This window comes from Chiloscyllium plagiosum, chromosome 28 (assembly GCF_004010195.1).
Source record: "Chiloscyllium plagiosum isolate BGI_BamShark_2017 chromosome 28, ASM401019v2, whole genome shotgun sequence".
In the NCBI taxonomy this organism is placed as follows: Eukaryota; Metazoa; Chordata; class Chondrichthyes; order Orectolobiformes; family Hemiscylliidae; genus Chiloscyllium; species Chiloscyllium plagiosum.
Window position 1 is genome coordinate 21574446 of NC_057737.1, and position 12200 is coordinate 21586645.

The 12200-nt window shown below is 41.9% G+C and overlaps 1 protein-coding gene across 2 annotated transcripts in view; it reads left to right on the forward strand.

The window, feature by feature from the left end:
• Window positions 1-12200, forward strand: part of rab34a (RAB34, member RAS oncogene family a) — a 58571-nt gene that overhangs the window by 24792 nt on the left and 21579 nt on the right. For both annotated transcript variants that reach the window (XM_043718482.1, XM_043718483.1), the window contains exons 4-5: window positions 9497-9562; window positions 10358-10459. In XM_043718482.1, the coding sequence (XP_043574417.1) occupies window positions 9497-9562; window positions 10358-10459 (168 nt within the window). The remainder of the gene's footprint in view (window positions 1-9496; window positions 9563-10357; window positions 10460-12200) is intronic.

The window sequence follows — 12200 nt, forward strand, 5'->3', positions numbered from 1 at the left end:
CACTGTGCCAGACTTTAGTGTGTCCCTCAGCACGTAGTCCTGGACCTTGGAATGTACCAGTTTGCAACACTCAGATGAGGTCAACTCCTTGTTCTGCAAGACCAAAGAACGACTTTCACCAAATTGATGGTCCTCCAGATGCAGTTAATATTTGTCTCAGTGTGCGTCCTGGGGCACAGACCGTTGAGCATTGAGTCCCGCATCACGGAGCTATTCAGGATATACCTCGACAAAAACCACTGCATCTTTCTTCCTGACGTGTGGGTCTCACACACCTAATTATACACTGAAAGCAAACATGCTGGATATTGCTAATGATGACAGAAATATACTTCTGGGTTACAACTGGTTGTTGGAGACCAGTCTATAAGATTTTTGTGCAGCTACCACAACTGTCATGCAATAGAAAGATTGTTTTAGGCTTTGAATCAGAAAGCAATGAAACGAGGATTCCTGTGGTCACTCTTGTCTCGTGCAAATTCATTTGCATAGTTTTTACCTGTTCAGCCTTTCTGGTTCTCACAGCAAACTTTCATGATTTGTCAGAACATCCTCACAATGACACCACAGCAGTTACTATATCCAATTCTTATTTTAAGTTGTCAAGGAAATTTTATGAAGTCTGTACCCTTTTCTGCTTTTCCCACTCTTGCTTAGAAAAACATTGTTTCCAGCCAGTTTGATGAACACTGGGTTAGTGAAACATCAGGCAATGGTTATTATTCGTGCACTCCCGCTCTTGGCAACACACATGGAGCCAGCATTAAATGCTTCCAGATCAAACCCAAAACCTTCCAAATGCAGAGAGAAATTCCTTCAATTCTATCTCAGTTCCAGAAAAGTCCCATTTATCACAAGTGTGAATTTTTCTATTTCCCAAACCATCTATTCTTATGAGCCTTCCAGATGAGGTAATTTAACAGAGTGGAATTTGGTATTAAACTATATTTTTGTTGAACTGTTTGTGGCTAGTTGCTAACAATGATTCACCACATATTTATGCAATTTGCAATAGATGTTGAGAGCTGTTTACAGCTCTATGGAAAATTCTAGCAAACTGGTCAAAGATACCTGAAATTGCAGAGACAGGCAATCAAGTGCTTGTTTTTAGTTGACATTTATTTTGCAAGGTCCAAGATATTTTGTGTGATTGTTTATTAATTAGAATATTGATGCTATCTGTGTACTAACTCAGGAGCCGACGCTGTTGTGAATGAATAAATAGAGTCATAGAGATGTACAGCATGGAAACAGACTCTTCGGTCCAACCCGTCCATGCCGACCAGATATCCCAATCCAATCTAGTCCCACCTGCCAGCACCTGGCCTATATCCCTCCAAACCCTTCCAATTCATATACCCATCCAAATGCCTCTTAAATGTTGCAATTGTACCAGCCTCCACCACATCCTCTGGCAGCTCATTCCATACACGTACAACCCTCTGCGTGAAAACGTTGCCCCTTAGGTCTCTTTTATATCTTTCCCCTCTCACCCTAAACCTATGCCCTCTAGTTCTGGACTCCCTGATGCCAGGGAAAAGACTTTGTCTATTTATCCTATCCATGCCCCTCATAATTTTGTAAACTTCTATAAGATCGCCCCTAAACCTCCGACGCTCGAGGGAAAACAGCCCCAGCCAATTCAGCCTTTCTCTATAGCTCAAATCCTCCAACCCTGGCAACATTCTTGTAAATCTTTTCTGAACACTTTAAGTTTCACAACATCTTTCCAATAGGAAGGAGAACTGAATTGCACCAATATTCCAACAGTGGCCGAACCAATGTCCTGTACAGCCGCAACATGACCTCCCAACTCCTGTACTTAATACTCTGACCAATAAAGGAAAGCATACCAAACGCCTTCTTCACTATCCTATCTACCTGTGATTCCCCTTTCAAGGAGCTATGAACCTGCACTCCAATGTCTCTTTGCTCAGCAACACTCCCTAGGACCTTACCATTAAGTGTAGAAGTCCTGCTAAGATTTGCTTTCCCAAAATGCAGCACCTCGCATTTATCTGAATTAAACTCCGTCTGCCACTTCTCAGCCCGTTGGCCCATCTGGTCCAGATCCTGTTGTAATCTGAGGTAACCCTTTTCATTGTCCACTACACCTCCAATTTTGGTGTCATTTGCAATCTTACTAACTGTACCTCTTATGCTCGCATCTAAATCATTTATGTAAATGACAAAAAGTAGAGTTGGGTATTATGATTTATATAGTCAGATCATGATGGATACAGATGGAGACTGGTCTTTATGGGTTTTTTTAATAAATATTTTTATTGAGAAAAAAGATTTTTGAGATTTTTTTACAAAATTTGTCCAAAATAGTATATTCCACTTTACAATATAATAACAACACCAATATAATTTTTTTAAAAAAACTAACTACTAATCTATTCTATAGACTACCAAAACACAAAGTAAAATATAAAAAAGAAAACTCTCTATATAAAAAAATGACCACAATGTCTTACATTACTAACAATAACCAAAAAAGAGAAAATAAATAAATAGATAGATAGATAAATAAATAAATACGCATTCGAAGTAAAGTTATATCAAGTCATAACAAAACCCGTATTTATATGGGATTCTTCCTCCCGGGGATGCATTTTTATTTACAGAGGTACTCCATATCATGTGCCTGACTTCCAAAACACTTTTCAGCCTGATCCTATGTATATGAGCATAGGTATTTTCCTAATCAACGTGTTCAGCAATGTTACTGCATACACTACAGCAAGTGGAACTTGTACCTGGCCCAGAGGTAGGGTATATGAGCATAGGTAGGGACCCTGTAAATGCCCATCCCCAGAATACCATTAAACACTCAATAATAAGCAGTTATTTGATGGGTCCCTGTTGTGGCATAGTGGTTTTGTCCCGAACTGTGGACCAGAAGGCCTGGGTTTAAGTGACACCTGCTCCAGGGTTGTGTAATAACACCTTTGAACAGATTTGTTAGAAAAATTGAAGCAATGTGGATCACTGGGACACCTTCTGGGGAAGTGGAGACCTGTACAAGGAGGACGGGTTGCAACTGAACTGGAGGTGCACCAATATCTTGGGTGAGAAGTTTGCGAGAGCTCTTCAGGAGGTTTAAACTAGTTTGGCAGGGGGGATGGGAACCAGAGCTATGGATCAGAGAATGGAGTAGTTGGTGAACAGGCAAATACAGCATGCAGAGAGTCTGTGAGGAAGGATAGACAGTTGATAGGACAAAGTTGCAGTCAATGTGATGGGTTGAAGTGTGTCAATTTTAACGAAAGAAGTGTCAGGAATAAGGGTGATGAACTTAGGGCATGGATCAGTACTTGGAGCTATGACGTTGTGGCCATTACGGGGCTTGAATATTACAGGGGTAGGAATGGTTGTTGGATGTTCTGTGGTTCAAATGTTTCAAAAGGAATAGAGAGAGAGGTAAAAGAGGCGGGGGAGTAGCATTGTAAATCAGGGGTACTTTCACACTGCAGAAAGGTAGGTCGTTGAGAAGGGTTTGTCGACTGACTCAGTATGGGTGAAAGTCAGAAAGAGGAAAGGAGCAGTCACTTTATTGGGAGTTTTCTATAGACCCCCTAATAGCAACGGAGATACTGAGGAGCAGATTGGGAAGCAGATTTTGGAAAGGTGCAGAAGTAACAGGGTTGTTGTCATGGGTGACTTCAACTTCCCTAACATTGATTGGAACCACCTCAGTGCAAATAGTTTGGATAGAGCAGATTTTGTCAGGTGTCTCCAGGAAGGATTCCTAACTCAATTTTTAGATGGGCTGATTAGAGGGGAGGCCATATTGGATTTGGTGATTGGCAACGAACCAGGTCAGATGTCAGATCTGTTGGTGAAGAGCATTTCAGTGATAGTGATCACATCTCCCTGGCCTTTACTATAATCATGGAGAGGGATAGGAGCAGATGATATGGGAAAGTATTTAATTAGAGGGGGGGAAATTCCATTTTTATTAGGCAGGATTTGTGCAGCACAAAATGGGAACAGATATTCTCAGGGAAATGAATGATAGAAATGTGGAGGTTGTTTAGGGAGCGCTTGCTACGAGTGCTGGGTCGGTTTGTCCCACAGAGGCAAGAAGAGGAGAGTAGGGTGAAGGAACCTTGGATGACAAGAGATGTGGAACATCTGGAAAAAGGAAGCTTACTGAAGGTTGAGGAGGCAAGGATCGGATAGGGCTCTAGAGGGTTACAAGGTAGCCAGAAATAAACTGAAAAATGGACTTAAAAGAGCGAGAAGGGGGCATGATAAAGCTTTAGTTGGTAGGATTAAGGAAACCCCCAAGACATTTTACACTTGTATGAGGAACAAGAGGATGGCCAGAGTGAGGGTAGGGCTGATCAGGGATAATGGAGGGAACTTGTACCTGGAGGCAGAGGAGGTGGGGAGGTCCTTAATGAAATCTTTGTTTCACTATTAGTACTGAGAGGGACCTTGATGTTTGTGAGGACAGCGTGAAACAGGTTGACAGAGTCATAGAGTCATAGAGATGTACAGCACAGAAACAGACCCTTCGGTCCAACTCGTCCATGCCGACCAGGTATCCCAACCCAATCTAGTCCCACCTGCCAGTACCTGGCCCATTTCCCCCAAACCCTTTCTATTAATATACCCATCCAGATGCCTTTTAAATGTTGCAATTGTACTAACCTCTGCCACTTCCTCAGGCAGCTCATTCCATACAAGTACCACCCTCTGAGTGAAAAAGTTGCCCTTTAGGTCTCTTTTATATCTTTCCCCTCTTACCCTAAACCTATGCCCTCTAGTTCTGGACTCCCCAACCCCACGGAAAAAAACCTTGTCTCTTTACCCTATCCATGCCCCTCATGATTTTATGAACCTCTATAAGGTCACCCCTCAGTCTCCGTAGCTCCAGGGAAAACAGCCCTAGCCTATTCAACCTCTCCTTATAGCTCAAATCCTCCAACCCTGGCACCATCCGTGTAAATCTTTTCTGAACCCTTTCAATTTTCACAACATCTTTCTGATAGGAAGACCAGAACTGCACGCAATATTGCAACAATATGTGCAAACAGGTTGATATTAAGAAGGAGGATTTGCTGGAGATCTTGAAACACATGAGGATAGATAAGGCACCTGGGCCAGACAGAATACACCCAAGGTTTCTACAGGACGTGAGGGAAGAGATTGCTGCGCCTTTGACGGTAATCTTTGCGTCCTCAATATCCACTGGAGTACCAGATGGTTGGAAGGTGGCAAATGTTCAAAAAAGGAATAAAGATAACCCTGAGAATTACAGTCTAGTCAGTCTTAAATTAGTGGTGGGCAAATTATTGGAAAGATCTCTGAGAGACAGGATTTATTATTATTTGGGAAAGCATCATTTGATTAGAGATAGTCATCATGGCTTTGTGAGGGCATGTCATGCCTCACAAACCTTTTTGAAGTCTTTGAGGATATGACAAAACATATTGATACAGGTAGAGCAGTGGATGTGGTGTATATAGATTTAAACAAGCATTTGATAAGGTTGCCCATGATAGGCTTATTCAGAAAGTAAGGAGGCATGGGATACAGGGAAAATTGGTTGTCTGGATACAGAGAAGACAGAGGGTGGTAGTAGATGGAAATTATTTAGTCTGGAGTTCAGTGTCAAGTAGTATTCCGCAGCAGTCTGTTCTGAGACTTCTGCTCTTAGTGATTTTCTTAATTGACTGGGATGAGGAAGTGAAAGGATGGATTAGTAAGTTTGCTGATGACACGAAGGTTGTTGGAGTTGTGAATAGTGTGCAGGGCTGTTGTAGGTTGCAATGGGACATTGACAGGATGCAGAGCTGAGCTGAGAAGTGACAGATGGAGTCCAACCTGGAAAAGTATGAAATTATTCATTTTGGAAGGTGGAATCTGAATGCACATTACCGGGTGAAACACAAGATTCTTGGCAGTGTGGAGGAACAGAGGGATCTTGGTGTCCATACCCATGGATCCCTCAAAGTTGCCAACCAAGTTGATAGGATTGTTAAGAAGGTGTATGGTTTGTTGGCTTTCATTCGCAGGGGGATTGAGTTTAAGAGTGGTGAGGTTATGCTGCAGCTCTATAAAGCTCTGGTTAGACCTCACTTGGAATAATGTATTCAGTTCTGGTTGCCTCATTATAGGAAGAATATGGAAGCTTGAGAGAGGGTGCAGAGGAGATTTACCAGGATGCTTCCTGGACTGGAGGGCATGTCTTATGAAGGAAGTTTGAGGGAGCTCAGGCTTTTCTCATTGGAGCGAAGGATGAGAGGTGACTTGACAGAGGTATACAAGATGATGATGAGAGGCATAGATAGAGTGGATAGCCAGAGATTTTTTTCCGGGGCGGAAAAAGCTATCATGAGGGGGCACAATTTGAAGGTGATTGGAGGAAGGTTTAGGAGAGATGTCAGAGATAGGTCCTTTACACAAAGAGTGGTGGATGCATGGAATGCACTGCCAGCAGTGGTAATAGAGTCAGATACATTACGGACATTTAAGTGACTCTTGGGAAGGCACATGGATGGCAGTAATATGAAGGGTATGTAGGTTAGTTTGATCTTAGAGTAGGAAAAAAGGTCGGCACAATATCGAAGGTCAAAGGGCCTGTGCTGTGCTGTACTGTTCTATGTTCAATTGTTTGAAGGTGCAATGGTAGTATCCCTACTTCTGAACTGGGAGCTGAAAATGTGTTGCTGGAAAAGCGCAGCAGGTCAGGCAGCATCCAAGGAGCAGGAGAATCATGTTTCAGGCATGAGCCCTTCTTCAGGAATTGGGAGGCCTGGGTTCAATTCCCACCTGCTCCAGGCGTGTGTAATGACATCCCTGAAAACGTCAATTAGGAAAATATCATAAAGCAGACTGAGGGCGCTGCACTGATGCAGTGATAGTGTCCCTATTGCTGGGCTAATAACTTTCCTGTTTCAAGTCCCACCTGCTCCAGAGGTGTGTAAAAATGTCACTGAACAGATTTATTAGAAAATAAATAAACAATTATTTGTTGAGGGTCTTGTAATACACTGGTAGTGTCCCTACCTTTGAGCCAGGAAGCCTGAATTCAAGTCCCACCTCCAACAGAGGTGTGTATTAACACCACTGAACAGGTTGATTAAAAAAATACCTAAGTAATTATTTGAGGGGAGGTGGTGGCATAGTTGTATTGTCACTGTGCTAGTGATCCAAATCTGCAGGCAGATGTTGTGGGGGGGTTTCAGTTCAGAGTCCCACTGCAGCAGATGATGGAAAATGGTGTTCTGGAATTAAAAGCTAATGGTGACCATTGTCAATTGTTGCACAATCTGACTTATTGGTTTTTGTTACATGTGACAGTAATGTGGTTGACCCTTAACAATTAGGAATGGGTTAGCCAATGAATGAATGAAACAGAAATAAGCAATTTATTGTAAGGCCTCTATCGCTGAGCCAAGAGGCCTGGGTAGAAGATCTAATTGTTCTGGAGGTGAGTCATAGCATGTCTGAGCAAGTTGGTTAGAAAATATCTAAACAATTATCTTTGGGTTGGGGATAAGATCTTGCCCAACTATAAGTGAATGAATATCGTATTGGTGATGATTAAAGTATAAAACAGAAGTAGATGTTTGTAACTTATTAAACCTTTTACTCTGTTTACACTGGCCTTTTTGGGGGTTTTGTGGTCTATTGTATGCAAAGGTCTAATGAGAAAAGTCTTGTACAGTATTCGTTCCATCTCTGCAATTGTTTACAGGTTATAAGAATAGGCTGTGCATCATTATAGAGACTTTGGGAGACCTAGGCTTAGATCTGTCTCCCACAAGATCCTACATTTGTGCCCCCCAATACCCCCCTCCCCCAATCCTCATGTTACCACTGTAGCTGATGGTGGTTATTGCATTTACTTAAGTACTACTGCTTCCAGATCCCTCCAGACCCACATATAAATAAGATTTGTTTTTCTGGTAACCATTATTTTTACAAATTTGTTTGTGTAATTACATCTACCGCAACCCCATTCCCCCCTAAGTCTTTGCCTTTACAAATTCAGATGATCTGAAAGTTTCTGCTTGGAATGAATTATTATAATGTGTGAAGCATCTGCAGAAATCAACATTTCCTTAATCTTCTGAATTCTCTTGATGAAAAACCCAACACTATCTTTGTGCCTTCTTGAGGAATTCTCTCATATGGTCTGTCATGGCTGCTCATGTAATTTTGAACTCACACAGCTCAAAGGTCACGAAGCAGGGATTCTTTATTCCATTTTCATCAGGACATTAGAAGCATGAAAGGAAATTTAAAGTTTAAGCAAGGAAGACACAGTATGAACTTGGAATTAGGCTTGTGGTTTATATCTGGCTGAGGATATCTTTTGTTCCATCCTTCCAACAAAGACATCCTTTCCTCCAGAGAGATCCATTTGACTGTTCTAACTACCGGACTTGACATCCTCCCTCAATGTTGCTACCTACAGCTGGAAACCTGATACAATTGGCCCAGTTGCCTGCTCAATGCCTTCCTTTACCATCAGCACCTGCTGCTGGAGGTTCTGCTACATGACACCAGGCAAATATTTCACCAATTGAATCACCATACCGAAAAATCTCAGAAGATCCTAGATTAACATTGGAGCAGAGGAATCCATGATGGCTCTAAACATCTGCACTGTTGATAATGTGTCCAAAAATCAAATGAGTTTGTTAGAAAATTCATACTTATCATGAAGCCTCTTCTTGTAAGCACAACATAGCTTTTTTAAAAAACGTTCTCTCCCTTCTAAAATGAATACTGTACTGTTTAAGGTTTCCTTTCATACCAGAGATTTTTAGCTATGACTCACATAATCTTTGATATTGGTTTATCCTCTGGCTGAACGTGGACCAGGACTGCTCTCATGGGTCACTACCTCACAATGCAGCCTGTATCTCTGCCTTGGAGCTGCAGACGTCATCCTTCCAGTGGTGTCTTAACAGGTCTGAAATACTTCCTGTGTCATGCTTTGAAGAATTCTTGAGGGTTGAGTGTTGACTCAAGATTTTTTCGGGTTCACTGACCTCAGCAATCAGTAGTATCTGTTTTCTCTGAGGCCTTCTGAGTTATCAGTATGTATGCCTTGTTGGGACTGGTTTTGCTCAGTTAAATCTTTACATCCCACCACTGCCAGCATATGCTGCCGCCTGTATTGTCGAAGTGAGTGGGTTCTTCAGGGCCTTATGTTGTCTAAAGTGTGTCAGGTTGGCAACTTCTCGTCTAATAAGAAGAACCTTGTAGAGAAAACCAAGGTGTAATTTATTGTATCTCTACAGCTATTTTTAGATTAAAAAGAAAATGCTCTGTAATACAACAAAGATAGGGTGGACCTAATACTTTTCACCACATTTTATGAACGTGGTGAAGAGTTTATTTCAAGTATTAGCAACCTTCCAAAAAGAGCGAGGGAAAATATTGTATTTGGCCAATATAAAATAAATGAAAAAATGTCTTTTTCCATCACTTTCAAGAGATATGTAAGATCAATCCATTTTAATTTTAGGTTGAAGATTTCCAAGATTATCGTGGTTGGAGACTTGTCAGTTGGAAAAACATGTTTAATCAATCGGTAAGTACAATCCTAAATGGACTTAAGCCAAGTTACATTAAATGAAATAGAGCCATTGAGATGTACAGCATGGAAACAGACCTGTTGGTCCAACTCGTCAAAGCTGATCAGATATCCTAAATTAATGTAGTCCCACTTGCCAGTACTTCGCCCATATCCCTCCAAACCCTTCCTACTCATGTACCCTTCCAGATGCCTTTTAAATGTTGCAATTGTACCAGCCTCCACCACTTCCTCTGGCAGGTCATTCCATACATGCACCATCCTCTTCATGAAAAGGTTGCCCCTTAGGTCCCTTTTAAATCTTTCTTCTCTCACCAATGTCCTCTAGTTTTGGATTCCGTTACTCTGGGGAGAAAGACCTTGGCTATTCCCCTCATAATTTTATAAACCTCTATAAGGTCACCCCTCAGCCGCCGATGCTCCAGGGAAAACAGCCCCAGCCTATTCAGCCTCTCCCTACAGCTCAAACCCTCCAACCATGGCAACATCCTTGTAAATCTTTTCTTAACCCTTTCAAGTTTCACAACATCCTTACTATAGCAGGGAGACCTGAATTGAAAATGGTACTTCAAAAGTGGCCTAACCAATGTCCTGTACAGCCACAACATGACCTCTCAACGCCCATATTCAGTGTACTGATCAATAAAGGAAAGCATACCAAACCCTGCCTTCACTATCTTGTCTCAGATCTGAGAAAGAGGGAGATACCTTGCTGCATTTTTCAGCTTTTATAAACAGTTGTCTGAGATTTCATATATTTCATAACTTTCTATATCTCTATTTGCCTTTCAGATTTTGCAAGGACACATTTGACAAGAATTACAAAGCGACTATTGGGGTGGATTTTGAGATGGAGCGGTTTGAAGTGTTGGGAGTTCCCTTCAGTTTACAGCTGTACGTATGAAGGTGGAGAAATTAACTGCCAACATTTATCTAATTTGATTGCTGGAAAGTATTTGATTTGCTCTCACAATTCGTGGAGTTTGAAATATTTACAAATGTCAGGTGCACAGAGGTGGAATGGTGAAATAAGGGAGATTGTGACAGATGAAACTTAATGTAGGGCAGAGGAGAGGTAATAAAAACAAACTTATCCATTTTAAAGGGTATGTAAGACCTAGGCACAAGGGAGTGAACTTACACAAATCTTTGAAGGTGACAGGAGAAATTGATAAGACATTAAGAGGCATTGAGAATTGTTGTCTTTTTGAACAAAGGTACAGTACAAAAGCAAGGAAGCTACAAAGAACCTTGAGATGTTACTGATTAAACAATAGTTGGAGTACAGTATCCAAATTTGGGCATTATACTTTAGGAAGAATATTAGTGAGTTGAAGAGGATGCAGAATGGATTTACTAGAATGGTGTCAGAGCTGAGAGACTTCAGCTATGTGATGAAGCTGTGAAAGCTAGAGCAGAGCCTGTTAGAAGAACATTTAATAAGGATGTCCAAAGTTCTGGTGGGCTTTGGTAGAGTACACAGCGAGAAACTATTTCTGCTGGAGGCTAATGGTCAGTAACTAGATTTCAGGTAAGCACCAAGAAAATCAGCAGGGAGATTGGGAAGCATTTGTTCACGCAGCTGAAAGTTATGATCTTTAGCACATTCCTTGGAAGGGTAGTAGAAGGGGATCCAATAGCAACTTTCAGACGGGGATTCATGTTCCTGTTGAGCAGGAACTGAGGTCACAGATCATGATACAGGATAGGCCATTGAGATGAGGAGAAATTGAGAAGAACAACTGAAAAGGAAATCCTTGCAGGCCTTTGGGAAAGGAGCAACAAATGAGGCTAATTGGACAGCTCTTCCAAAGAGTAGGTACTGAACCGAATGACTTTTTTCAGGAATTTATGGTGTGGATTTATGCTTTTCAGCAGGTTGAGGATGGAGGAATGGAAAGTGAGTGTTCTGTGTGATCTTGCCTTCTCAGTTAGGCCAATCAGCCATTGAATGGCTGATGGCAGTTGCCCAGCAGGGTGGTAACCAGTTAGTGATCTGAGGAAAGGGATTCTACATGCAATTGGGAGTCTAAGCTTGGAAGTCATACAGCAGAGGGATTATACTGTGATCAGGAAATTGATTATGGCTAACCCCCGTCCCCCCCAGTCTCTCAATCATTTATTTTGTTCCTCATGGCAGGCTCAAAAAAGCTAATGAACGAAGTGTAAAAACAGAGGCCTCCACCAGCAGAGAACCTGCTGCTAAATTCAAGGTGATGCCATTGACAGAACATTGTTTTCTCTCTCAGTGTTGCCTCGCCAATACTGCTGTAAACTACTCCCAATTCTATTCCTATCCAATAGCCTAGAAATAGCCTGGGTGGCATGGCGGCTCAGTGGTTAGCACTGCTGCCTCACAGTACCTGGACCCCAGGTTTGATTCCACCCTCAGGTAACTGTGTAGAGTTTGCACACTCACCAGTATGTGCATTGATTTCTTCTGTGTGGTCTGGTTTGCTCCCCCAGTCCAAAGATATGCAGGTTAGGTGGATTGGCTATGCGAAAGTGTTCAGTGACTTACAGACCAGGTGGATGAGCCATGGGAAATGCAGGGTAAGAGGTATAAGGTAGATGGGTGGGATGCTCTTCAGAAGGTCGATGTGGACTCGATGGGCTGAATGGCCTGCTTCCAAAC